Raw genomic sequence first — 27797 nt, forward strand, 5'->3', positions numbered from 1 at the left:
TCTCACAGTTTGTATGGTAACTTCCAACGTAGCTGTGTGTGTGTGTGTGTGTGTGTGTGTATATATCTATCTTACTATATGTTCCATTCTATGCATCTGATGAAGTGGGCTGTAGCCCACGAAAGCTTAAGCGCTAATAAATTTGTTAGACTCTAAGGTGCCACAAGTACTCCTGTTCTTTAAATGTTAGGTGGTGCACGATTGACCCTGATTCCCCATTGTAGATCTACATCCTGCTGCTTACTCTGTGACTATATAGCTTTTAGCCAGTGTAGAAGCTAATGAGCTCCTGTAATTTCTCAGCACATAGAGTGGATATGTTTATTATTAAGAAAAGGAAACCAAATGCAGAGTTTACCTTTTAATACAATTAAGGGGGGAAAAAACCCCATAGAATATCTTAGCCAAAATGAAGATGTTAAACTGAAAGCAGTTCACCTGTTACATTGGTTCAGACATTAAATAAGCTGAAAGGTCTCATGGAAACCATGTGCATTTCACTGAAAACACTGTGAGACAGTAGAAAACATAAAACATGTTTTATGGTGTGGGAAAAATCAAACCCTACATTTCCTGTATTTCTGTCAGTGTGAAATCCCTTAGCTCAGCTAGAAGGAATTATTTACAATGTCGAAGGGTATCTGGTGATTTACAAAAGCATATGCTCAACAGAAAAACCCTGCCCCAGAGAGCTTACAGGCTTCAGTTAGGATCGCATATTAAGTATGGAACAGCTGGAGGAAGAGGGTTGGGAGTATGCCTGGTGCTTTTTGGTTTTGTTTTTATTTTAAACAGGAAAGCCATTGTGGTACAGATGCATTTCTAGGAGGAGAGGGGGAAGTTACAGAGCAGCATGAAAGAAGGCACAAAGCTGAGAGTGGGCAAGTAAGTACAGAGTGGCATAGTGGACCGTGGCCCAGTAGGAGAATGCAGTAGTTAAAGCTGTCAGTAGCAAGAGTACAGACTGGTTGGTGGGTAGTAGGAATGGGAAGAAAAGAAAAATGTGACACCATTCCCACCACCATCCTAACTTGCACAGGTGTCTCACCCAGAGCTTGAGCTTCCTTAAGCTGCCTTTATTGGCTTGGTTTCCCGCCAGTAATTTCTCTCATACACACCTATTTACCAGAAAGAGGAGTGTAGGATTAGGGTGTCCCAGTGCTGCCTCCCAGCTGTGCACTCATTGGTTGCAGCAACGTCAAAAAAGTGACCAATGAGAACTCTGTGATGCGCAACCAGTCTCCACAGTTAGTATCCACTCTGCACTACTGCCATGCGGTTACTGGTTCCCCCCCGAACAATGGCTGCAGAACAGGCTGAATGAAGCTGTAACTCACAGAGCCTATAACCAGTTAGCTTTAAAGACAAAGCAGAAGGGGTAGAATAGAATATGATAAGCAAACTGGGGCGGAGTTATGTTAGTAAATCCCATTGTGCAAGCAGCCTGTTGGGTTTTGGTTTTCCCCTCAAAATGAGAAATCGCTCTTTCCTACACAGTAGGCAATAAAACCATTCAGGCGAGATCTGGATAGGTCCTATCCAATGCTAGAGCCCAAGTCGGGCTCTTCCATGCTTCAGCTTCTGAATGGATACAGGGGACAGACTCTGAGAACAGCAGCCATAGACTGAACAGCAGCATCCTTGGCCAGGGTAGTCCCATACTACCAAGTTTCCTGCAAGAAACTAAAGACTCAGCCCACCTCAAGCCTTGTGGAGAAGCAGTGGTAACAAGGGTGTTGTATTCACACATCCCCACACACCCTTAAGAGGAGCAGACCTGTGTTTTTGGTACTAGACAGAAATTTTCTATTTCATGTTACATTCATGTAAGTTAGCTGCTGAGCAATCTGACCACATATGAGTGTTGACCAGGGGAAATACATATAAAAAGTACCAGTTGGGTGTGTCTGCATGCTGTTAGTTGGCTGGAATGTGCAGATGAGCTTTTGGCACATCAGCTTCCTCTTTGGGGTGAACTAGCAGAGCTGTATCTTTGATTCACTAGCTGGAGAGGTTTTTGGGACAACAGGTCACGAGTACTAGCATTGCGCTGCAAATGAGGCAGATAGCTGTACGCACGTTAGTTAGCAAATGGGCAGGGTGTCAGTATATTAATGTCACTCCAGACTACACTAAATGTTATGGCTGGTGAAATAAGCATAAGACGTATTTCCCTGTCTCTGTTCAGTTCTTCCTTAAGGAGTGGCTGCACCTTGCATCCTTACTGGAGAAGGGGCCCAAGACAGGAGACATCTGTGATTGTCAGGTCCTCAATACATTCTTAATCCAAACTCTACTCCAAGAACTCTACTGGCAACATGTCCAAGCCCAAGGACCATGCATAGAATGGAACAGATTACAGCTGCCCTCAGCTCTAACAAAGAGGTGCAGTCTGTGCTTGGCTCAAGATTGTACATTGGGACCTGTCATCTCCCAAGGGCCAGCCCCTCCTTACTAAAGATGGGCTACCTGGTAAAGCACCACAGGCCACCCTCGCCTTAGTGGCAGTGTCAAAGCCAAACATCCCAAACTCTGAGGAGGCAGGTGGTGTCCTGGAGCATCAGGATGCTGGCAATATTTCTTCTTGCAGCTAATCAGGAAAATGGAGCTTCCTTTGAGGTGGCATTGCAGACACAGGGCTCTGGTGCGTTACTGTCCGAACGCTTCTGTGGTGGTGGTGTTTATTCACAAAACACCATTTTCCCAGTCCTCTTGAGCAGATTTCCTGCCTGCTCCGTCATCCTCTTCTGGAAGAGCCAAACAGTCTATGGAAGAAGCCTTGGCCACAGAGGACAATGGGGACTGCAGTGCAGGGCACACGGGGTACAAGATCTGAGGGGACACAAAGGTTAGATTTTTTTACTCCTAAAACATCCATGAAAATGACTGTCAGAGATAACAGAACCATCTGCAGACTTCATGACGGCATCTAATCTAAAAAGCAGTAGCAGACGGGGTGCTTTGCCTGGGTGAGGGCAGGCACGGCAAGCCACACACCACTAGGGCGCCACACTTTGGGTTGGAATCTGGGCCAGTCTTTGGTCCTTGTGAAAGCCTGCAGGTTGTCTGGGGATAGGGTTTACTTTGGGCAGTAAGAATGAATCAGCAGCAAACCAGCCTATCTGACTTACAACGGGCTGTGGTTGGTACTTAGATAAACTCTGCATTTTAGTGTAAGAGACTGTCCCAAGATCAGCAACAGATCTCAGTAGTTCTGACACCTGATCTACAGGTCTGCCCACTAGACAGCAGCTATTTCAAGCATCAGGACTGGGAACAACCAAATATTTACAGAATAGCCAGGAGGATTTTGAGAAAGAGGAATGCAGTGGAATGAATTTATTCAGTAGGGAAACTCCTACCATAGAATCTGTGCTGATAAACCCCCTCGGACTACTTGCTAACCAAGATTTAGTATCTGTTCCAGATGGGGCCTTCCCCATAGGACAGTGAGAGTGGGTGGCTGGGTTTGGAAATGAGAAACACTAACTATGATGATTTCCCCTTCCTTCATTCTCACAGCCTGTCAAGTTGTGAGCCGATCCATTCTCAGAACAGAAAAACAAACAAGCGTGACGCCCTAGGACTTCACACCTGTCACCATGCTGCACACACTGGCCACTGGGACAGCAGAGAGAGAACCCAGGACATTTCCCCCAAAATAATTATTTATTAATAATTATTAGCTCTTATTGCTCAGATCCACTCTCCCCCCGTTCCTTCCCCTCACCTATAGGAAAACCTTTGTTAGGAGAACAGGGTTTAAGACACAGTTGAGCAGTTCCAATTCCATCCCCAACCCCCAGGCATTTGGAAACAGCATCTCAAAGATCTGTAATTCTGAGCCTTACTCAATAGCATTTATTTTTTCCTTTGCTTTGATTCTTATTTGTCAATCTGGGTCCTCAAGAGGAAGAGTCAGCTGTAAATCAAGTCAGGTATCAGGAGTAAGGAGAGGGGCTCCCCCGTGCCCAAAGTCATTGTAGAGGTGTAACCAGAGTTTTTCCTCACTCTGTAATTATAGGACAGTGACCCACTTGTGCTTCCATTTTCTAACACCCCCATTTCCATGTTGACCATTCCCCAGAAACCTCCCCAACATCTTTCACTTGATCTATCAAAAATAAACAGCATTTTCAAGCCATCTCCTCCTTCTGGGGCTCCAATGAAGCTATTGGATACCTCACACCCTGTCGCCCACCTCACTGCTCACATTGGGAATCCTGAGAGGGAGAAAACTCTCCTCAAGCTACTGAAGAGGAGGGTTTGGAGGGAAGTGCCTCAGAGATGGATGAGCATTTAGGTCAACAGACTCAGGCTTGCAGGGTTCACGCTACCATGCTAAAAATAGCCAGGTAGATGTTGCAGCTCGGGGTCTGAAGTCTGGGGTGGGAGGGTGGGCAGTCCGCACAGCTAGTTCCAGCGTGGTTGTGTGAGCCCCCTGAGCCTGAGTCTGTTGACCTGGGCTGGGAAGCTCACTGCTGGCAGCTGCGTAGATAGACCTTAGGAGCCAATTATGAAAAATTGAGTTGTTCACTCACAGTTGTGCCCACTCTCAACACCTCTGGCCACTGTGGCCATTATATGTAGCAGGAGAGGCACATGGTCTATGTGCAGTTCACCAGAAATAGTTGCCAGGGGGCCAGGATAGCACATCAGACTGGTAAGAGGTTGATAGCTGGTGAACAGGTCAAATCGGATTCAATTTAGTAGCGACTGAAAGACATTGGCCTTGAGAGTTGTTTGTTGGCCTGTTTGTGAAATGAACAAACCCACCTCTAAGGCAATAACCAGCCTCCTGGTCTGCAGTCTCCGCAGAGCAACCAAGAGCTCGATTTATCAAGAGCTCCTCTTTCTCCCCTGCTGGTGTGAACTCTGGAGCTGGGGCAAATTGGAGGGGTGGCAGGAAGGGATCTTACACTAATGCAGTACCCATTATATTGCGAAAAGGATCAAGAGACTTGAAGAAACTGAAGACCACTGGCATCTTTCACCATTACTACGTTCACTTTAAATATAAACAAAATCTCTGCAGTTATCCAGCTGGGAGACACCTTCACTCCAGAAGATCATGTCATCTGTCCAAATGTGAGTGGCCACAAAGCCCTACAGCCTTGACCCCAGAAAACAACAGAACAATTTGTGTGCTAACGTTACCCACTGCATAGCATAGGAGCATCTATTTTGCCCTCAACAAACGGGGGAGAAAGTTACCTGCAAATACGGTCTAATCAGAAAGATTCTGCTTCCAACGTTACTTCAGGGGAGTGAATGACAACTCTTACACCCTCTTTTATTTCAGTTCCCACTATTGGATCTTGGGGGACAGGGGAGTGAGAGCACCGCAGTTGTTCGCAGCCTATGGAAAGAAGACAAACCCTCTTAAGTGCTCAGAATTCCAGTGCACTCAACAGTACTGGATCCAAATGCTTCCTTCAGCCACATTTTGATCCCTTCAAGTGGAATATCAGAGTATAATCAAGGAAACCAGATGGAGACGAGCTCTTCGTTCTAGTGCCATCACTCACTTGGCAGGATTGTTCCCTTCAGCATGTTCGAGCGATTGTCTATAACCATATTCTCATTGGCTGGTTTGGGCCTTTTGGGTGGTGTCGCAGATATACACCAAATCCCGCTGGTGCAGAACTAGGACTTCAGGACATGGGGCCTGTGCCCAGCGGACCCCACCGACTGGGGGGCACTGGAAAAATTCTGCCACTGAAGCCACAGGATGTGGAAAGCCCCCCCAACAGCCCCTGACCCTGTTCCAAAGCCAGCCCTCCCTCCCCCGCAGCGGCCCCCACCCCTGTCCCCGGGCAAAACCCTCCCTCCACCCCACCCCACCCCACCCCTGGTGGCCTGGGACTGTAGGAGCTCTCACTTCCTGCTGTGCCCCAGGGCCATGGCACGGGGACAGAGCTTCTCCGGTCTTGGGGCTGTGGGGAGCGGGGGAGAGAAAGGAGCAAAAGGAGTTGCAGGGCTGCAGTGGGGGGACAAAATGGGGGGTACCCTGGGTGGAACACGGGTGGGCCCTTGGGCCCCACCCCTGGGGAAGGGGCAGAAAGGGGTGGGGCTGTGGGTGGGGTCACAGGCGGAAGGGGCAAGGCTGCAGGCGGAAGAGGTAGGGAGGGACCCCCCTCTTGCTGTGGCCCAGGGCCCCAGAAAAGCTTAATCTGCCTCTGATGGTGCATTAGGAGGAAACAGTGTTGCTTGACTCTCAGAGCCTAGGCTGATTTTGTAGGGTGAGCGGATAGAAACCAAAACCCCAACTCCTCACTTGTAGACAGCACGTTGGAAATTAGCTGCAGAAGCAGTGGTGCACCCAAGGAAAATAAATGCCCTTCAGCGGTTTGGGTCCCAGCTACACTAGAAATAACCTCTCCCAGTGAGGGGCAGCACTGCAACTATGATCAGCTCAAACATGCAGGCCAACAGTGCTTGCTTTAGGAGGGAGGGATAACTCAGTGGTTTGAGCATTGGCCTGCTAAACCCAGGGTTGTGAGTTCAATCCTTGAGGGGGCCATTTAGGAATCTGGGGCAAAAATTGGGGATTGGGCCTGCTTTGAGCAGGGGATTGGACTGGATGACCTCCTGAGGTCCCTTCCAACCCTGACATTCTATGATAAATAGGATAGTGGCTACTGAGAGTGCATCTTCACTGCAGGGATGATTCTGGACTCTGAAGCTCACTTCCCCTGTGACCAAAGCCTAGATTGTGTGACCCTTAGGACACACTGTAAGGCTCATGTATTTTTCTTGGGCCTGATTTACGAAGGTATTTAGATTCCTAGAGATGAAGAGAGGTTTCTGGGTGGATTTTCAAAAGTGCCCAAGGGAGTTAGGTGCTTAACTCCTGTTGACTTTCAGTGGGAGTGAGATGCCTACTCTGCTTTTGTAAATTCCACTAGGTGCCTCTCTGCATCTTCAGGTGCCCAAATAGCTGTGTAAGTCTGGCCCCAAGTTATTCTGGGGGAAGCAAGGGGATGGTGCAAATAGGAGCTTGGTAGTGGAGGGCTTGAGGATAGGTGGCAAAGTCTTTTTAAATGGTAAAAACTCCACTATATTTTTGATGATTATACAGCAGTGACAGCCCTGGCAAAGGGCTCCTTTATATGCTTCAGTACATAAAGACAGGTCTGAACCAAATTGGCCTAGATCTAAACATCATTCAACTTTGCACAGTTTCTGATGCTGACCCAAATGGCTCAGTTGCTCCCTGCCTATAATGGAACAAACCAAAACCCTGGACCTACATAGCTGCCAACCTTTAGGAAAGCCCTGTAATGAATCTATACTCCGTGACATTGACAGTTACAATTAATACAAACAGAGCATTGGATATTCTGCATTTCCTTCCCCAGTCTATCAACAGAAACGTTTCCAAATAGTACATTTTATCAAGTTTTCTATGAGGCAACAGAAAACAGCCCATGAATGTGACTCTCATTAAAGGAACTGTACTTACCATGACACCAGAAATATTTTAAAAGCAAGGCAATGGCCACAAGGAAGATGCAGATGAGAACCAAACTCGAGGCAATAATGGCCCCCTGGGGCAGAAGTCTTGGAGAAGAACATTCCTTTAGTTTTTCTGAGAAGAAAGGATTGATAAATATAACTGAAGGGCCCTTCACCATAGTGCCACTTTCACACAAGAGTGGGTCTGAGAATCCTGTTCTGTCCAAATTCTAATGCCAAGTAATGCTATTTTTGCCAGTAACATGCTTATTTGCAATACATTATCCAGCCACTCCTTATAGTCGCTGAACTATATGGAGTTCCAGGCAGGGTATGCTCCCTGGTACACAAAAGTGACAAAGCTAGAACTCAAGCTGTGAGGAAGCCTCCCATTCCCCAAGAGTATTTTTCTGGGTTTAAGGTTTTTATGACATCTGTGTAGTTTTAAGTGCTGGATTTTCTTCCAGAACTGGGCATGGATGAACTGTGTTTTACATGAGTTCTGCAAGGCTGGGAATATCTAAAAGCAGATAGGCAAATTTGACATAAAAAGGTGCACTCAGAGGTAATACACAGTAGGAACTAAGGATCATAACCTATCTGATTAACAGAGCAGACACTGCCTGCCCTGAGAAGCCTCTGTTGGCCATGGGTGTTTATGTGGGGAAGTAACAAAACTCTTTTCCTTTAAGGAACAGTCTGCATTAAACTTCCAGTCATAGAGGCGCTACTCAGGTTCTCTTGTTTCAGGTACATTTACACCTAAGCCAGGGCAGTATGTATACCTCCAGGCTGATACATAAAAGAGACCTATGAATGCAAAAGGCATATTTGAGCTATCGTTCTCTGAGTAGGGGGCAAAAAGAGTGAAGGCCTGGAATTTTATTTCAATGGATTCAGATGCTCTTGCCATTCTCATCAGATGGTGGAACACCTGTCACTTAGAACATTTAAAAGACTAGACACATATTACCACTTCTATAGTAAGGAGCTCTCCTGCATTGGCAGGAAGATGGCCTAAATGTATGCTTCATCTCATAGGGCTTTTCTCTTGCTAATGACTATGATTCTAAGATTGGGCTAAATTTAGCAGCATTCAGTTTCCTGGACATTGGCTTTATTTTCCCCATAATCTTGTCAGCTGCACGTGTGAGCCCTGCTAGCCCGGAGCTGGGACTCCCAAGCATTTGTTGCTTTAAGGACTGTTCCCAACAAACTGAAGTGAAAGTGGCCACCGACTTTAAAAATCAAAAGGTGTTTTTTGTTGTTGTCACTGTTGTTTCCCCTCCCTGCCTTCAAAGAATCAGTCATCACCTCAGGCTATTGTTTTTTTATGATTAGTTTGCTGGGATTTTTCTTCCTTCTCTTCTATTCCACGCAGTATACTGTTGAGCCCTTTTCTTCATACTTGTTTCCTCCTGGGAATTTAGACATTATGTCCAGCTATTAGCAATATTCTCTGAGGGCCAGGTTCTGAGCTCCTTGCTCAAGCTGAATGGTACCTTCACAGGTCCCATTGAGTTCAGCAGGACTATGATGAATAAGGCACTATTTACCATGGGTAAGGGCAGCAGCATCTCTCCTTAGCTTCCCTTGGAAATGCCTGGATCCATACAGTCAGAACATTGGGCATAGAAACATGTTTTAAATGTTGTTTTTAATAAAAAAATGTTATTTTAAATCTCTGGCTTTAAGCATCTTCTTGCAAGCTCCTTTGCACTGTGAAGCATTTAGACTGTAACGACTACCTCACATTCCGTGTACTGCCTTTCATCACCCTCCCTGTCTGTTATCACTTGCCCCTTTCCAGGCACAGGCCTATTTATTGTATGATCCTCTATTTTGCACTGCACTGTATACAATCATGGTACATTACTACATACATATGTTAGGAATACTACTGAGTGTGGGAAGATGGAATTTCTTCCTGATTATTGCAGCCAGTAACAGACCTTGAGCCAGGAATGAGAGGGCTTGCAAGTTTTATGTTAGTGTAACTGTGGACACGATTCTGACATGAGTAAATGCACCCTTCTTTCTGAGCTATGTACCTCAGCGAGTTCCACAAGTTCATTACACACTGCGTACAATTGGCAGAAACTTACTCAGAGAGTAGTTAGAGGACACTTTGAAGTCATCATACTCAATGGTACATGTGAGGACAATGTCTTCAGTCAGATTGAGCTGCAATTTGGCGGTGACATTATAGAGACTGTTTTCTGAGGCAGCTGGCTTGGTTTGCCAATCCACAGACATATTATTGAGGATCCCGGAGACTCTGGGCTTTGGAAAGCCCCCATGAGAAGAACAGTTCACCATCACCTCAGTTGAGCCACAAGCATCTTTGGGTACATCCGCTGATATGACCGGCTTGCTGAAGTCAGCTGGAGCAAAGGTAGTGAGAGAGATTTAATTACCATTTTGTCAGATGAAGCACAAAATTGCAGGCTTCCTGACGCCTTGTCATTAAAGAGCCCACAGCACTTTGCATTCTAATGCCGCCAAATTCCTTCTAAAGTTACAGGTGGATAGGGAATTCTGGTATTCACCTTCACTTCCTGTCCTAAACTATTTTCCAGTATTGCAGTGCACTGTTTCAGCAGCTGCCACATTCAGTGGTGGCGTGCGGTCTCTCTAGACATACGGTCATTTGTAAGGTGTCCTTCTTAACCAAAAATGCTAAACCAGAAACTGGACTGAAACCACTAGCTCATTTCACACAGGAGCATTGAACAGTCATCACATGGTAACAACTTTCAGTCACTGTTGTCCTAGTAATTTGTCAACACTAGGAATATTCCTCTCCACAGGAGATGCATCCCACAAGAGGGGGAGTGGAGTGTTCTGGAAATATAGGAGGCAAGAAACTGGACAAGTCTCTTTTTTCACCTCAGTTCTCACTCGCTGATAGGGAGACAGTTCCTTCAGGGTTCCCTGCACACCAGGGGGTGTTATATACATGCTGCTGCAAGGCAGGCTGAGGTCTAGTGATGGGAAAACCTCAGGAGAGATGCACATTCAAGGTGTGGAAGATTCCAGTGCTTATTCATGGACCTAGATAGAGGCTTCCCTGCGAGATCTCTGGGACTTTCTGCTGTCATATGGGTCAAAAAGAAATCAATGTCTCTATTCTCAGTTGAAACCAGCTACCACAGAGGCAGCCGTGCAAATGGAAAATGATGATGCGAATAGAATTTCTTCTAATTTCCACGAAAGGTTCAGATTCGTTTTGAGCAACAGCACTCCTGTTCCTCCACTAAACCATTTATTGGGGGCAGTGCTTACATTGGTCTGAAAAAGTGTGCATGGGAGGAAAGATCATTTTCTATAGAAATGAAAGTGACATCATCAACATCTGCCTGTCTCCCCTACCCGCCCCATTAATTCTGCTCCCACATCTGTTCTACCCCCCTGGCTCCTCATCAATTCTGCCCTTTCCCAGCTTCATGTCTGCTCTTCCTGCAGCTCCTGGGGTTCTTCACTCCCCTTGTCACTCCCCAGGCCAAGAGTGGCTGCAGTGGCATCCCCTGTCCCCCTTCCCATGCTGGTGTTGCTGGCAAAGGAGAGACCACAGGCACCAGCCTGTCCCCATTGCTCACAGGAGGGGTGGGGAGAAGGAGCAGGGCCATCCTGAGCTGCTGGGCTCTTCCTGCTCACCACTCCTCTCCTGGAAGAATAGGCTCCTGGGGAGTGGGGGAAGGCAGGGCAGAGGAAGAGCTTTGCCGGTCCCTGCATTAGCTCTGATTGGCTGCTTACACCCCAGCAGGTGGCAAAGTAGCCAACCAGAGGGGGTTTCCCCCCATGTGGGGCTGACATGTGCACTCCTCAATGACAGCTTGAATAGTACAACTTTTATTGGCTGGGTCTGGAACCCCTTTCAACCAGGTGCCATTTAAGCACAGATCTGAGCTCAGGCTTATTTAACCCTTAGGGCATGGAAGTGTCTCATCCCTACAGCACTGGCCAGTCCCCTAGAATGTTGTGGGGCTCTCCAAGAGTGATGGGGCAAAACCAGGAAGGGTCTATGGCTGCTGAGAGGTGGGGCCTGGCCAGAAAGCAGTGTTCCCACCATACCATACCTTCCCTTGCAGGGAACGCTTCCTCCTGCCCTACGAGAGAGACCCAACTTCTCTGTGCCTCACCCTAGAAAGCAGCAAGGGGCCAAATAGCTCAAAGCACAGACCAGTGATGGCACTTTCTGGAGCGGCTCCCAGAATAAACTCCATGCCAAAGAGACTACTAGCAGGCAAGGGAAGGCAGGGAGGGCGGGGAGACCCGCTTTCAATGCTTGAAGTAGTGTGGGCAGGAACAGATTTCCAATTAGGCACAGTAGGCACATGCCTAGGGACATCGGCGTTCTAGGAGTACCTAAAAGTTAAAAATGAGTTAAAAATTAAAACGTTCGCCAGTGATTCTCAACCTGCGGCCCGCGGGCTGCATACAGCCCAATTAGCACACATCTGCGGATGGCCCAGTTGTGTGCCAAAAAAAATTCAGTTTGCCACTCCAGTCCTGGCGGCGGGGGGGCTTCAGCAATGCAATGCAGAGGGCCCTGCTGGGCAAGTGGGCAGGCCCCACTTCTGCTCCAGCCTGGCTGATCACGGCTCTCCTGAGGGGCCAGAGCAATCCCTGACTGGCCCTGGTTGTGCTGCCGGCTCAGCCCGGTGGACGTAGTCACCTCCCAGCGGGACCGGTGAGTGTGGCCAGGGCACAGGAGAGTGGATCTGTAGGGGGACTTATGGGGGGGCTCTGGGCGGTGAGGAGGTGAGGAGTGCTAGGTCATGGCGGGTGTGGGAAGTCTGTGTGTGTTGGGGCGCTGGGTAGTGGGGGGGGGTTATGTGGGGCACTGGGCAGTTGTGGAGGGGGTGTGTGCAGGGGGCGCTGGGCAGTGGGGAGTCAGTAAGTGGGGGGGCGCTGAAGATGTTGTGCCTAGGGGTGTGTAAAGTGTAAATCTGGCCCTGAGTGTGGACTGCCATGTAGGAGGACAGAGCTAAAGAAGGGGGATGGCAGGTAATCCTATTGGAAATAGAATCCTAATGCTGAGTTTAGCCATGCTTACGCTTCCTCAAGGATGCTATGGCCTATCTGTTCTGTTGCCATAGTCAATGATGCATCTAGTCATCCATCTTAACCCCTGGGTCTTTGTGTATTAATTAAAGGCTTCTGATGATTTGGGTCACACCACTTACCTACAACTGCTAAAACCACAGTCACGTCACATGCGCGCTTGTAAGCTCCATCCTCTAGCTCTTGAACTATGCATTTATATATGTCGTTGTCTGATAGTTTCACTGGGAAGATCGACATTGTGAGGTTCTGTAGGTCCATCGTGGTCCGGTTCTCATACTTTGCATCGGTCTTGAGCTGCACACCTTTTGAGTAAGCAATCGCTACTTCTGAATTTTTTGTTTGCCAGTAAACACGATATTTAAACAGGGCGTATAGGCTGGGTAGTTTATAGCAGCAGGGCAGGAGGACGCTGTCTCCCACTTTGGCTTTGAGCATCATTTCCTGTGCAAAGACTGCAGGGAAACAAACTGGAAATAACAACATATGTCATGAGACAGTCATATACCCGTAATGCCCATTCTGCCTACAACTCCATCACCCTTGATCACAACTCAGTCTACTCCCACTGACGTGCCCGAACTTTCCATTGTCCAGTTTACACTGAAATATTCTCCTGGAAGGGACCTGTCTCGGTGATGTGTTCTTGTGATGCTCCAGTCTCACGTATGGATTTAAGTAGGGTGACCAGATGTCCCGTTTTTAAAGGGACAGTCCCGTTTTTTGGGCCTTTTTCTTATATAGATGCCTATTACCCCCCACCCCGTCCCATTTTTTCACAGTTGATATCTGGTCACCCTAGATCTAAGTAATAAAAAATGGTTGCTAAACCTGTGGATTAGCGAAAATGAATAGAGCAGCAGCATCTGCATGGAAAGCAGAATAGGTCACAACTTTCAAAACTCAGAGTAAGTAATCATCACTATTGTCATTAAAGGGGTGATGTATGTTGTCAAAGCTGTTAGGGACCAAAACATCTCTTCTCTCTCTTCCTAGAGCTGTTTGTTTGCAAAATCCCTGTCGTTTTCCTGTGTGTTTCCCCAACCCCAAGCAAATGCAGCAATGCATCTTTCTTGTAAAGGGAAGGGAGGGAGAACCAAGCCAACACACCAGCACTCATGAGCAACCCTACAACAACAAGCCAGCATCATAGCCCGACATTCACAAGCATCTCTACAAGAACAAACCAAGACACATAGCCTACAGTTCATGAGCATCCCCACAGTAAATCTGGATACATACCCTGGTGCTTATGAGGAGCCTCACTAAACCCAAACTAGCAGCTCGCTGCTCATGAGCATCCCCTATGCTAACAAACCAATGTCACAGCTTGGTGCTCATGAGCATCCTTGTGACAATAGGCCAGCACACTTATGAAGGGGAAGAAAAGAAAAGATCAACCCAGCCCTGTCCTGCAGTGGTTCCCCTGCTTTGCAGTATCCCCTTTGCACTCTGCTCCCATGCTTAGTCCTGCAATGCAGCACTACAGTAGCTTCCCCCCACTCCATCTGGCCACACAGTGGAGGTAGGACATCAGAGGTGATGGCAAGCTGGAAGGCTGGAGAGGACCCGTGATAGCAGAGCAGAGGCTAGCTGAGGATTGATTGGCCCAGAGTGGTGACAGAGCAGTGTCTGGAGAGAAAGAATGATCTTGTGGTTCAAGCAAAATGTGGGCAGTTCTATTGGGACCTCTGCCATAAGTTGCTGAGTAGCTTTGGGCCAGTCACTTAACCTCTCTGTGGCCAAGTTTCCCAAAGTGGGGATAACGATACTTACCAACCCTAAAGGGTCTCCTAAGGCTTAACTCATTGCTTGTAAAGCTCTCTGAGATCCTCCCTGGAAGGTGCTAGAGAAGGAAAAAAATCTTAGCCTGCCCCGGTGCTCCCTGATTTGCAGGAGGCGTGCCTGCAATTAACCAGAGTTCACAATTCAGACACCAAACCAAACCGAAAGCATGAGATTTCATGATTCCAGCATGAAATACACAGGGAATCCATTGCCAGAGCACATGCCCCTGCTCCACCCACCTGCCTTATGGCAAATCAGTAGGAAACATTTAGAAAAATGCCAGGTCCAGCAAATACAAAATTGTGTTTTCCATTTAATTGGGGAGCTCTTCTTTGACTCAGGCACTTCATTGCCCCCTCGCTAGTGACAGATCCCAAGGAGAGCTCTTTTTTATCAATCAGGTGTGCTACTCTGTGTAACGCAGCCCACCTTAAGCTGCATGTCTTGCTGCTCCTCCTCTTTGAGTGTGTCTGTCTTCTTCCTGCTTGTGTCTCCTTCCAGCTCAGTTACTATCATTGCTAGACTTCCGATAACAGCAACTGAAACTTTGGGATTTTGGCCTGATATCACCACCCAATGGAGCTGGGTTTTTTGCTTTTTTTTATTATAGAGAAGAGTGGGCGTAGCTGTAAATGTCAATGAGACATCGCATCATGAGTTGCATGAGGTTCTCCACACTTTGCCACCAAGAGTCTCCTCTGCAACCAAAAGGAGAACAAAAACCTCCTCGGCAGTACATATGCAGAGGCTGGAAACTCCTGCTGATGTCACACCTGCCCTTAAAAGGCACTGCACCCATGAAACTGCAACCCGAACACTTTAAGCCTGAAGCAACCACAGTCCAGGGAGAGTCATGCAGCTCCACAAAAGTCCCCAGTTCATATGAGTTTACTTTAAAGGTGAATTGCAAAGCAAACATGAAAACTGAAGCCAGTCCAGATTTACGTACCTAATGTTCCCCATAACCATACTCTGTAGAAGGCATCCACTATGGAAAAAACATTTTAATGAATCATCTAGACAAAAATTCCCCCCTCTTCCCAACCCGCCTATGAAATCCTCTTGGTCCTTGCTCTCTGTACCCAGAATGGATACTTCATTGTGACCCCACGGATGAAGGAGTCAGGGATAGAGGAAGGAATTTCAGTTCTCTCACTCCTCCCACAGAAGAGAGCAAGATGCAGGGATTTCCTTAGTTGCTTCCTACAAAGGACACAGGAACTCCAACTCCATTTGCTTGGTGATTCCCACTTTACTACCTACTTGATCAGAGACAGTGCTATGATTAGATCTCTGCATGGGTCAGGCAGAAGGAGTAGAGTGCTGATCAGGAGAGGTGCTCTGAGCATAACAAGGCAATAAGGAAGCGTTAGCAGTAAGGTTGGCAGAATTTATATACATAATTTCAGTGGATAATATCAATGGTTATTTTTAAGCATTTTAATTTTTTTCAATTTAAAGTTTCTCCATTGTGCAAAATTATGGGTTTTAAGCATTTATTTTTTATTTTTTATCTTTTTTTTTTTTAACAGTTGCGGGGTCAGGAAATTATTTAATGACAGCAGATACTGAGGTTCAAAAAATTAAAGCTTTATAACCATTAAAACACAAACTGTCAACATCAGATATCAAAATATACAATACATATATCCATAAAGTGATTTTTCCAAGAATTTACAAATAAATTCAATAATTAGGTTATCAATTAAAATTAATTAAGTAGGTCTTTAAAGAAATTTGCACCTGCTTCATTATTTTCCTGTCCCAAATGATCTTAGCAATGGGATAACAGATATTTTAAAATTTCCATATAGTTCATATTGGGCATAGGCTATATCTCAGGCAATGTGGTTGTATTTAAGATGAATTACTGTTGTCTCTAATTGTTATGAGTATATTTGCTATGGACAGGCTCCTGTCAACAGCTCAGGTAACTCATAAGTGGGGCTGGTGTGACATCGGAGGTAACTCAACAAATCATCACCCTTCCTCTGAAGCTAATTTGCATGCAACAATTCTATTGGTTGTAATGCCTCAGTGGTATGAGGAAGACAGGGCACATGTGCTGAGAGCAGTCTTTGGTAGATTTGGCCCAACTGGTAGTACGCTTTAAAGATTATGTAGCTGTATAGTAGGTGGCTGCACATTAGCTTGGGCATGAGTATTTGACAGGATTCCTATGGCACTTCTATTTCGGTTCTACTGTGCACAGAGGCAGCACTGTACTGGGAAAATGAGGCAGGAGCACAGAGATACTGGACTCAACAATGGGTTCTCCCTGAACCCCTTCCCAAGTGCTGGAATCAGTAAGAGAGCCCTGCACACCAATAAGTCAATTGCAAATTAAGGGTCCGGTTCACCAATATGCTTCAGCAGCTTTGTGCTGCACGCTCTGACAATGCAAAGCAGCTGTAAATCCAGCTCTTAGTGACCAGGTACTCCTTGGTGGGCCAGAAGCTCTTCTTCCAGAAGCACCACAGATGTAGTGCGGAGAAGGAAGATAGAAATAGAGCAGCTCTTTAAAAAATAGATAGGTTTTTTATGTCACCAGGAGTTGTATTCAGTCCCATTTCCTTATAGGTTTTCAGTGTGTGTCAACTGTGCCCAAAGCAACCTTAATTCTACTCTGTACTGATTCTATGAGGAGGAGGGAAAGGTATGAAAGAAATCGAATTTGTTTTTAAAACTGAATTTCCTCTAGACTGGGACCGTACATGCAAATTCATGGATTCTAAGGCCAGAAGGGACCATGATCATCTAGTCTGACCTCTTGTATACCACAGGCCACAGAACTTCCCTGATTTAATTCCTGTTTGAATGAAAGCACATCTTTAGAAAAATATACAATCTTGATTTAAAAATTGCTGATGGTGGAGAATCCACCTTGACCCTTGGTAAATTGTTCCAATGGTTAATTACTCTCACAGTTACAAAAAAAAAAAAAAAAAAAAAAAAGAGCACGCTTTGTTTCTAGTCTGAATTTGTCTACTTCCAGCCACTGAATCTTGTTATAACTTTTGTCTACTAGAAGTGTCCTTTATTATCAAATTTCCATACTGGACACAGATGTTTGTAGACTATGATCAAGTCACCTTAACTGTCTCTTTGTTAAGATAAACAGATTGAGGTAACTGAATATCACTGTAGGACATGTTTTCCAATCTAATCATCCTCGGGGCTCATCTTCGAACCTTCTCCAATTGATCATCAACATCCTTCCTGAATTGTGGGCACCAGAACTGGATGCGGTATTCGAGTAGCAGTCTCACCAATTCCAAATACAGAGGTAAAATAACCTCTCTACTCCTTCTCAGTATTCCCCTGGAATTCTAAGGATTTCATTAGCCCTTTTGGCCACAGCATTGCACTGGTAGCTCATGTTCAGCTGATTATCCACCATGACCCCCAAGTCCTTTTCAGAGTCACTGCTTCCCAGAATAGGGGGCCCCAGCCTGTAAGTATGGCCTACATTCTTTGTTCCTAGAGGTATAACTGTACACTTGACCGTATTAAAACACATAGTTTACTTGTACCCAGTTTACCAAGTGACCCAGACCAATCTGTATCAGTAACCTGTCTTCTTCATTATTTACCACTCCCACAATCCTTGTGTCATCTGCAAATTTTATCACTGATGTTTTATGCTTTCTTCCAGGTCATTGATAAAAATGTTAAATAGTACAGGGACAAGAACAGATGCCTCTGGAACCCCACTAAAAACTCATCCATTGATAATGATTCCCTAAGTACATTTACATTTTTAGATCAATTGGTTAGTCAGTTTTAATCCATTTAAAGCATTCCAATGTTGATTTTATTTGGTTCTAGTTTCTTAATGCCACGTGGTACCAAGATAAATACCTTACAAGAACTGTAAGTATAGTACATCAACACTATTACCTTTATCAACCAAACTTCTAGGCTCATTAAAAAAATTATCCATTTAGTTTGACAAGATCTATTTTCCAAAAACTACGTTGATTGGCATTAATTATATTACCCTACTTTAATTCTTTACTAATCACGTCCCATATCAGACATTCCACTATTTTTCCCAGGACTGATGTCAGGCTGACAGGCCTGTGATTACCCAGACCATCCCATTTATTCTTTTTAAATAGTGGCACTAATTAGCTTTCTTTAAATCCTCTAGAAGTTCACCACTGTTCCAAGACTTATTGACAATCAGCAATAACGGTCTAGACTGCTCCTCTGCAACTCTTTTAAAACTCTCGAATGAAAGTATTTGGACCTGCTGATTTTAAAATGTCTAACTTTAGTAGCTGCTGTCTAACATCTCCAGAGATACTAGTGGAATGGAAAATATTTCATCATCAACACCACCACCACATCACTACATTGTCTAGCTTTTTCATTGAACATTTCTGCCTTTTCTGAATTGTCACTGACAATTCTACCACTTCCATCTAGTAAAGGACTATATCATTGTTAGGATTCTTTTTGTCCCTAAAATACTTTACCATCTCCTTAATGCCTTTAACGTAATCACATAGCTGTGTCATGTCATCTCTATAAGGCAAAGTTAAGGTGGGTTAGAAGCCGCAAACTGTGCGTTATTGCCTTATGTTTGTATTTCTTTTAAGCATAACCTTAACCCTCAATTTCCTGGATTTAAAAGGCTTGGTTTGAAGACAATTACAACTTCTCTACAATTTCTTTTATCCTTAAGGTACTGATACATACTTTCAATCTTAACACCATTTTAACATTTTTATTTTTATTTTATTTTTTTTGGTTTAAAAGAGGTCTCTAGCCCTTATGATTATGAAGAAAGCCTGGAAAACATGAACCATGTGAAAGCGATGCACTGATGCTGAGCCTGCAAAATAGCATGAACTCGTAGGTCTGGGAAGTGTGTTACCCCTATTCATCTCAGTGGCAAGTTAGCTCTGAAGCCTAATGATGGTAATATCAACCTCAATAACAACATTGTTTACTATGTTACTGAAGATCAAAGCATGTCCAGCACCACGACTTCCCTCCCACCCAATTTAACCCAAGCCTGTCACAGGCAGTTCAAAGCAGAGCACGTTGGGTGCTAATCAGCATGCTGTCCATTGTTGTAATTCTTACTCAGCAAGAATTGGACTACAGTCATCCCCACTTTGCCTAAACTTGTTTGTGTCACTACAGTGAGCAGACCACAGCCCAAAGACTTGCAGCCAGGGAGCAGATACACTGAGTAAGACGGGGGCATTTTTACTGAGTCACTGATGTGACAATAACTTTGCTGATAAGAAAAACAATTCAGCATTAGAAGTGCCTTGATCTTTAATTAGTAACTCCTAAGACATGCCAGGGAAGCTTTAATAACCATGTAGTCAAGAGGGTGTCACCTTGGCACCATCTCTAGCAACACAGTGACATGCCCCACATCAGCGTCACCATAATGGGGGCACATGAACACTGCCCTCTGAACTCCACTTCCCTGTGCAAGCCACCCACTGGGGTACTTCAAGTCCCAACTCTACCTAGTTTACAAGATAAGAAAGATCACAACTCATGGTAGCAAGACTGTATTGCCACTAGCCAATATGTTACATCCAAACAAGGAGCTGTGAGGGACAAAACCCTGATGGATTCCGCTTTCTTAGCTGCTTGGATCCAAGTGAAGACATTCAGACTGGATGAATGACTTTTTTAAAGGTCTATTTGCCTTGACTTTTATTGTGCCCCTCCCACTCGGGTTATTCTGAGACAAATGGAATATGCGTGCTGGGCAGGGGGGAGGGTGGTTTTCTTTAATGCATATCAGCAGAGCTGGGGTATAGGATGGAAGGGGAGCGGTTTTTGTTGTGGGAAGAGAGGGGAGAGGGAGTGAAAGACCCACTGAAACCCTCTTCCAGCACTAGGAGCAGACAAACCAAGTTAGGATAAGAAAGGACTGAGTTGAACATTCACTCAGAATTCAAATCCAAACCTGGATCTTCTCTGAGGTTAGAAAAATGACGGTTCCTTTAAAACAACTCCCTCCCCCCCCCCACCCCGACATTTCCTCAGCATTCTTGCGCTTGCTGGTTTGGGGCATGACCAGAAGTAGAAGTTGTGCAAGACCATTCTAGGGGGATGTGTAGAGCACAGAGATTGGGATGAATTTGTTAAGTTTTTTCAAGATTCATCTATCCCTGGTTGGAACCCAGTCCTGAATAGTACTTTCTAGTAGAATACTTTGCCGTTCTGTAGCACCTTCCTACTGAGGCAGTTCTCAAAGCACGTCCGTCACAAAACCCCCGCCTGAGTATTATCCCCACTTTATAACGAGAGATTTCAGAGCAACAGCCGTGTTAGTCTGTATTCGCAAAAAGAAAAGGCGTACTTGTGGCACCTTAGAGACTAACCAATTTATTTGAGCATAAGCTTTCGTGAGCTACAGCTCACTTCATCGGATGCATACTGTGGAAAGTACAGAAGATCTTTTTATACACACAAACCATGAAAAAATGGGTGTTTATCACTACAAAAGGTTTTCTCTCCCCTCACCCGACTCTCCTGCTGGTAATAGCTTACCAGCTATTAAGCTATTACCAGCAGGAGAGTGGGGTGGGAGGAGAGAAAACATTTTGTAGTGATAAACACCCATTTTTTCATGGTTTGTGTGTATAAAAACATCTTCTGTATTTTTCACAGTATGCATCCGATGAAGTGAGCTGTAGCTCACGTAAGCTTATGCTCAAATAAATTGGTTAGTCTCTAAGGTGCCACAAGTACTCCTTTTCTTTTTATAACAAGAAAAACTGAGGCACAAAGGTTAAGGCCCAAATTTTCAAGTGTCTACTAATTTTGGGTGCCTCAAGTTTTCAGATACCCATCCCACATCTTATGTGAATAGATGCTGTAAGTGCCCAACACCTGTGAAAATCAAGCCCTACATGCCTCAGATTGGGTACCCCAAATTAGTGAACACTTTTGGTTTAAGTGACTTCCCTGAAAATGCACAAGTTAGTGATAGGGCAGGGAATAGAAACCCAGAGTCCTTACTCCAAGCCCTCTGCTCTAATGGGCATGTATCCACTAGGGCACTGAGGTGGGAATCTTGGCAATAATCCAAAATGTGAGGTTGAGGAAATATTTTATATATATATATGTATTTAATCTAACCGGCTAAGTGATCATTAAAGGAGAATAAAATTGCATTCTACAACTATTTGACTATAACTATCTGAAAGGTATAAAGACCAAGGATGGAGAGAAATTGTAGAGGGCAGTCCCAAGGGGAAAAAAGCTAAAAGTATGAGTCCATGAGAGGACCATCTATGTTGAATTGCAAGCACTTTCTAACAGCAAGATCTCTTTAGACCGAAATAGTTTCCCAAAGGAAGTGATGAACACGTCTTAGAACAGTCAAAGGTAGACAGGCGGTCACATGCTCTACATAGAACAAGTTTGCAAGTTGCAGTGGCAGGGTTTGACTAGATTATCTTTCCCACCTTTAATTTTTATTATCCAATGTTGTTATACTGCAGAATCAGAGGAAAGTGAAATGTACTGTGTCCTGTATGTAGGAAGACGTCATCATTAGTCACTGCCCAGCCAGCAGTCAGTCAGCACTTTCATTTTCAGTCAGGGAGTCCCCTGGGACCAATGAACTGAAGTGATATTTGAAAAGGTAAGAGAGAAAAGCAGAAGCACAGTCCGTGGCAGTTCCGCATTTGGAACCATTTGCATATTCTCGAATGACCTTCTGAATCTACCAGTGATGTTCCTTGGAGGGAATCGAGTTGTTACAACTAGATTTGAGCTCTGATCCATTTAAAAACAGCAACTGGCCTCTTTCGCACAACGCTGAATTTTAGAGCCTTCAGCCTTCCTGAGGGCATTTACCAATGTCGCTCACCTGGCTAAAGGCACAGCACATGTAAAAATACATCTACTGAACGCACAGCTCAGACAAAGACCTCACGTCATTAAATGCAAAACACCTCTACATAAATTCAATACAACAATAACACAACAAATGTTTGTTATTATGTGATTATCATACACATTGTAAGGAGAGTGGTCACTTTAGATAAGCTATTACCAGCAGGAGAGTGGGTTTGTGTGTGTGTGTGTGGGGGGGGGGTAAAACCTGGATTTGTGCTGGAAATGGCCCAACTTGATTATCATACACATTGTAAGGAGAGTGATCACTTTAGATAAGCTATTACCAGCAGGAGAGTGGGGTGGGAGGAGGTATTTTTTCATGCTTTGTGTGTATATAAAAAGATCTTCTACACTTTCCACAGTATGCATCCGATGAAGTGAGCTGTAGCTCATGAAAGCTTATGCTCAAATAAATTGGTTAGTCTCTAACGTGCCACAAGTACTCCTTTTCTTTTTGCGAATACAGACTAACACGGCTGTTACTCTGAAACAACAAATGTAAATGCTGAGGAGTCAGCAAAAGTTAATGGCCTCAGAGTAATATGAACTCACACATGTGCACACTGGATTTGTTTGGATTTATATAGAAGAGTCTAACTGGATAAATGTAGGTGAGCTAAGGTCTTCAGAGTAACTCTGACAGCGCCTGATGTGAACATTTGAATATGCAACTTAATACAAAGTTTAAATGTAGTACATTTCTTTGGGGGTTTTTACTTTTATGTAAAGAAAATAGAACAAAGAGAGGGGAAAGGAAAGAAAGCATCCATAAACTATGATCCCGACTAGACTTTCTAGCTCGCTCTTTATATTTCTGGGCAGCTTGGGGTGGAAGGTTGGAAGGAGTCAATTCTAACTTTTGCTGCCGATATTTTTGGCTGAATAAATTGTTTCTGCATCTTTGGGTTCTGAGGAGGCAGCAGCTCATCCAAAAAGGCAAAAGAGACAGGGGCAGCAGTAGCAAAAAGGCAGAAACTGAATTTGCATGGCTTGACCGCTTGGGCTGTGGCTGCGTCAGTGAAACATTTGCAATTTCCTCATTGCAGTCTGGCCCCGGTACAGCCCCTAGTCCTAATGGGAATTGCACAGAAACTGGCCACAAATGGACAGAGAGTCATTAGTAGCTGATGAAAACTTTGCCGATGCCCACTGAGCATGCTACCCTTTTTGATTTTTAGTCTCTCCCACCACGCCCAATAGAAACCATCTCCTCCCTGAGCTGGCTATTGTCACATGCATTAGAGAGGGGATTCCCAGCTCTTTTGAGTTGTTGGTGAGGAAACATTTTCTTTCATTGCTGAAGGAAGTGTATTTCCCCACCTTCCAATAACTCAAAAATGTTGCAGGGATTTTCCTCAAAACTTTCCAAAAAAATTCACCGCTGGCCAGAGCCCAGGAACCAGATCCTGACCCTTGGCACCACTCCGGGCAGGCAAAGAGGCTGCATAACCGTATTAAAGGGGTAGTAGGAGCTTCTCCCAGCAAGTGAGAATGGATGGCTAAGGATGGCTCCATTGGCTCTACGTCACCTCCTTCTGGTCTTCACCAACACCGGGGGTAGGCCAGGAGCACACTGAGATCCAGCAACCGTTGGCCAGTATAAGAGTTTCTAAGGGTACGTCCACACTGCAGCACAGAGCGAGCCTCCCAGCCTGAACTGACAGACTCAGGCTACCTTGGCTCTAGTTAGTGTGCTAAAAATAGCAGTGTGGATGTTGCTGCACCAGTGGAGGCTTGGGTGGCTAGCGCCCAGCTGCAGTGTAGACCCACCCTAAGGGGCTGTTACGAGCCAGCATAACTTAGAATAGCTCTAAGGCTACTCTAAGTTACGCTAGGACTTGAAGTGATCTCAGGAAGCCCTGGGGAATTGGGGAAGCACAAAGATGGCTTGAAGCCACCTTTGCAACCCTTCCCTGCCCTATCCCAGGTCCTGTGCTGAGTGCAGCGTGTTGGAACCTGAGAACGGGGACCCACGCATGAAAAACACCAGCCACAAAGGAGAAATGTTCAGAAAGTTATGAGCATTTGGAAAGATAGAGTTAGAACGAAAGCCCTGAGGTTACACTATCTATAGCAATCACTAACAGTGACTGTCTGTGTGTGTGTATCTATATATACACACTGTATCCACTATAGCTCTTGTGTGTGTGTGTGTATATATATGATACACACACACACACAAGCTAAGGGCTATAGTTGATACAGTAAATATTGTGCCACAGGTTGAAGAAAATAGCTTCAGGAATTATTGCCCACTGAAGGTCATTTTATTCGCCTCAAGGGGCAATAAACATATGTATTCAGGGGATGATGCTGGTTTAGATTTTATTATACAATGTTCTGTTTCCTAAACATGGTGCAGCTTTAGTTAACCTCTAAAAGGGTCCTGAATTTTATATCACAGGCTTAGAACAATTTTGTTCCATGTCATAGTAAAATAATGACTACTGTAGGTTCTTCTAGAGTGCCCATCACCATGGTATCTACCTGCTGTCATTTAGCCCTTAATCCATACATCACAAAGTAGGGTATGTATCAAAGCTTCTATTTTGCAAAAGCATTTAAGGCTCAAAAATAGTCACTGATTTTGGGTACCCAACTTGAGGCACTTCAAGGTGCCTTGATACTATCTGAGTCCCCCGGCTCAGAGAGGAGAAAAAATTATAACCAGTACATTTTAGAAATCTCCAAAGCTTTTCTCTGCTTGTTAATGCCATAGTGTTCAAATCAAGCATCTTGCAGTCTACCAGGATTAGAAACAGAAGGACTGTTCCTTTGGAAAGGACAGTTCCTGGCTTTCTAATGGGATAAAGCTCCTGTTTCTATTGATTAGACCTTAAAACTGTCAGTGGTGAAGGCCTGCGTATTGTCTATCCTGGGCTTAGTATAATTTTGGGGAAACATGTCACATTACTCATCAGTAATGTGGCCTTCTCGTACACACACACACACTTATACACATACACACGATGGTTTAGTGCGGCATAGCATTACAGCATGAGTGTGGATGGATGCATTACTCACAAATACATGTATTATGTTTATGACACATATTTATATGTGTGGTTAGGAGATTGGGAGAGAGAAAAGAGCCCTTGAAAACGTGGTGGTTTGCTTTACAGGGGACTGCATGTTTAATTCCATGTGAAATTCCCCAAGTTTTGCTTTGAGTTTCAGGTTTGAACAAACTCAATCTTAAAGTGAAACTCTGTGGAAATGACAAAGTTTTCCCCCATTTCATAATACTACCATGAAAAACTCAGAATTTTGAACAACTTTTATGCAAAGCCACAGTTCAGCACAGTTTGCTCTAAAGTGTCATGAACTACACGGAAACTGTCATTAAGCCTAATGCTTCAAATCTGTAAGGGATCCAAGCTCAGGAGAACTGTATGTGCTTTGCGGTTCCGGTGTTAACATTTCACACAGCTGTGAGGACTGATCTCAAAAGCCTATTGAATTCAATGGGCCTAGCAGCAGACTCTTGGAGAGGGCGAGGGGACAGGATATATGACTCAGTCCCAAGACCAGTAATCTAAGCCTGCATTAGGGGAATTGTTGATTGTGTGATTTTGCAATGACCAGTTTATTGTACATTTCCCAGAGGAGAAATGATCTCTTTCCATTTCTGCATCTCCTGGGAGCTTAGAAGCACTTCTGTCCCAGAAGCTCTGAATCAGCCCCTATCCTTCCAGTCAAGGGAAGACTGGACAGGGCAGGGCTTCAGTGACTGGAAAGGGTACCGCTGAGCAATGAGAGAACACCCACCCATTAACACCCTGCCTATCCTTGGCAGCACAGCTGGCTCTTAGCTTTGTGTGGCCCTATGAAAAGTAGCACTTGCATGGACCCCCCCAGACTCAGACCAGGCACTTTCCCACATCCCTTCCTGCCTGCCTCTGGTGCTCACCCTGCCCGTGGGGAACCCTCACCCCTCACACTATTGAGACTCAGCAGTCTTTAGTGACCCACTTGGCCTAGGAAGCCAAGATGGAGGAGAACTGCCACTTTCCAAACAGAGAGCGGACAAGGGTGTCTTGGGAATTCTCTCTCTGCTGTGGCCTGCAGGCACTGCTCCGATGGGGCTGCGGCTATGGAATTGAGGATGCCCTTCTAGACAGCACCTCATGGGTGTGGGGAGTGCAGGGCCCAACATAGGCACATAGGTCACACACGCTTATGGTTGGGTCTGTTCAGAGGAGTGGGACCAGGATCAGAAATCCAGTTCTTGCGTAGAGTATTAACCCCCACAGGCCATCAGGGCTCTCCCCAGCACCCTGATATTTCTACTAAATTTTAGAAAGAGTGAAAGGCACTACCTTGGAAGCTGCAGTCTTCTCTCTGTCCCCACAACATGCAGCAGCAGCAGCTCCAGCCCCCCAAGTTTCTGCCCCAATGCTCCTCACCAGCCTAGTGTGGGGAACGAGGGAGACAAAGCTCCTGAGATACAAAAATGGAACTGAACTTGTCCACTTACCTAGACTAGTGAAGTGAAGCACAAAGAGGCCCTGCCAGAACCAATTCTTTAGCGCCAGTCCAGACCACATCAGTTCAGCCCCAGCCGCACACACCATTTTCTCAGAACTCCTCGGATAAAAAAAGGCAGAGAAAAGAAAAGGAGTGAAACAAGAAGGAATTGATGAGTTAGTAACTGAACCCTTGCATTGACCAGAAATCTTAACTCTTTGGACGAGTGATACACCATGTAGCACGTCTATAGTGTTGATCATCCAGCAGGATCCCATAGCACTTTACAAACATTGGTTAATTAAGCCTGAGTGTCAGCGTGCTGTTCACCCTCCATGAGTTTCATTGTGGACTGGGTGATCTGCTTTGCTTGGGAAAGTCTAATGGCCTTTTCAAGGGTTAGTTCTGGGTGCTATGGGGGTTATTCTGAAGGTGCGGTTAGGTGACTTTCCCAAGGTCCTTGCCACTCACCAGTGGCAGATTTGGCAATACAGCCCAGGAGCCCCAATTCCTAAATCCTCTGCTCTATACACAAAACACACTGAGCCCCATTCTCAGTGCACCAAGGCTCTGGTTGGTGTAAAATCAGGAGGCTGGCTTTACATGACCTTTGTGCCTCCCCCTATTATTCTGGAGTTGGCCAGGAGCCTAGAATAGCCTCAGGACTTCCTCAAACTGCACCCAGCTGCTTTGGCCTTTCAGCATTTGGGAAGTGAATTCAGTGCTGGAGAGCTGCTGGATTTACAGCTCAGGAGAAAGCTGTTTATTAAAGAGGCATGGCCCCAGCAAGAGGGAGTCAGTGTCCTCAAAGCCTGCGTCCTCCCATTCTGCCTCAACTCATAAGAGCCTCCTTTTTAAAATCATCCGCTCAAGGTATTCAGAGGTTTGCTTTCCAGCCCGGCAGATTTCTGACCAATTTAAAGATGACACATTCTTGCTTGTCAGCACCCCACAGAGCCCAACATTACCAGAAACATGCCATTCAGCCAGACAGTAGTGAACTGCTAGCAGAGGAAAGCAAAGGGCCAAACCACTCCAATAGAGGCCCCCAGAGTCACCCGCAGCAAGACAAAAACCGAGAGCACTCACTTGTATTCCAGGGGCTCCTTCTCCCTCTTGCCGTGGGGTATGGG

The 27797-nt window shown here is 45.3% G+C and overlaps 1 protein-coding gene across 1 annotated transcript; it reads right to left on the reverse strand.

Moving 5' to 3' along the window:
- On the reverse strand, window positions 1-27797 carry CD80 (CD80 molecule). The gene is made up of 7 exons (XM_084610294.1): window positions 27754-27797; window positions 26675-26784; window positions 12648-12995; window positions 9564-9842; window positions 7466-7591; window positions 5215-5359; window positions 1-2832 (listed from the first exon to the last, which is right to left on the reverse strand). The coding sequence occupies exons 2-6, from the start codon at window positions 26769-26771 to the stop codon at window positions 5232-5234; spliced, it is 978 nt and encodes a 325-aa protein (XP_084466420.1). The 5' UTR covers window positions 26772-26784; window positions 27754-27797; the 3' UTR covers window positions 1-2832; window positions 5215-5231.

This window comes from Lepidochelys olivacea, assembly GCF_965140295.1.
Source record: "Lepidochelys olivacea isolate rLepOli2 genome assembly, chromosome: 1".
In the NCBI taxonomy this organism is placed as follows: domain Eukaryota; kingdom Metazoa; phylum Chordata; order Testudines; family Cheloniidae; genus Lepidochelys; species Lepidochelys olivacea.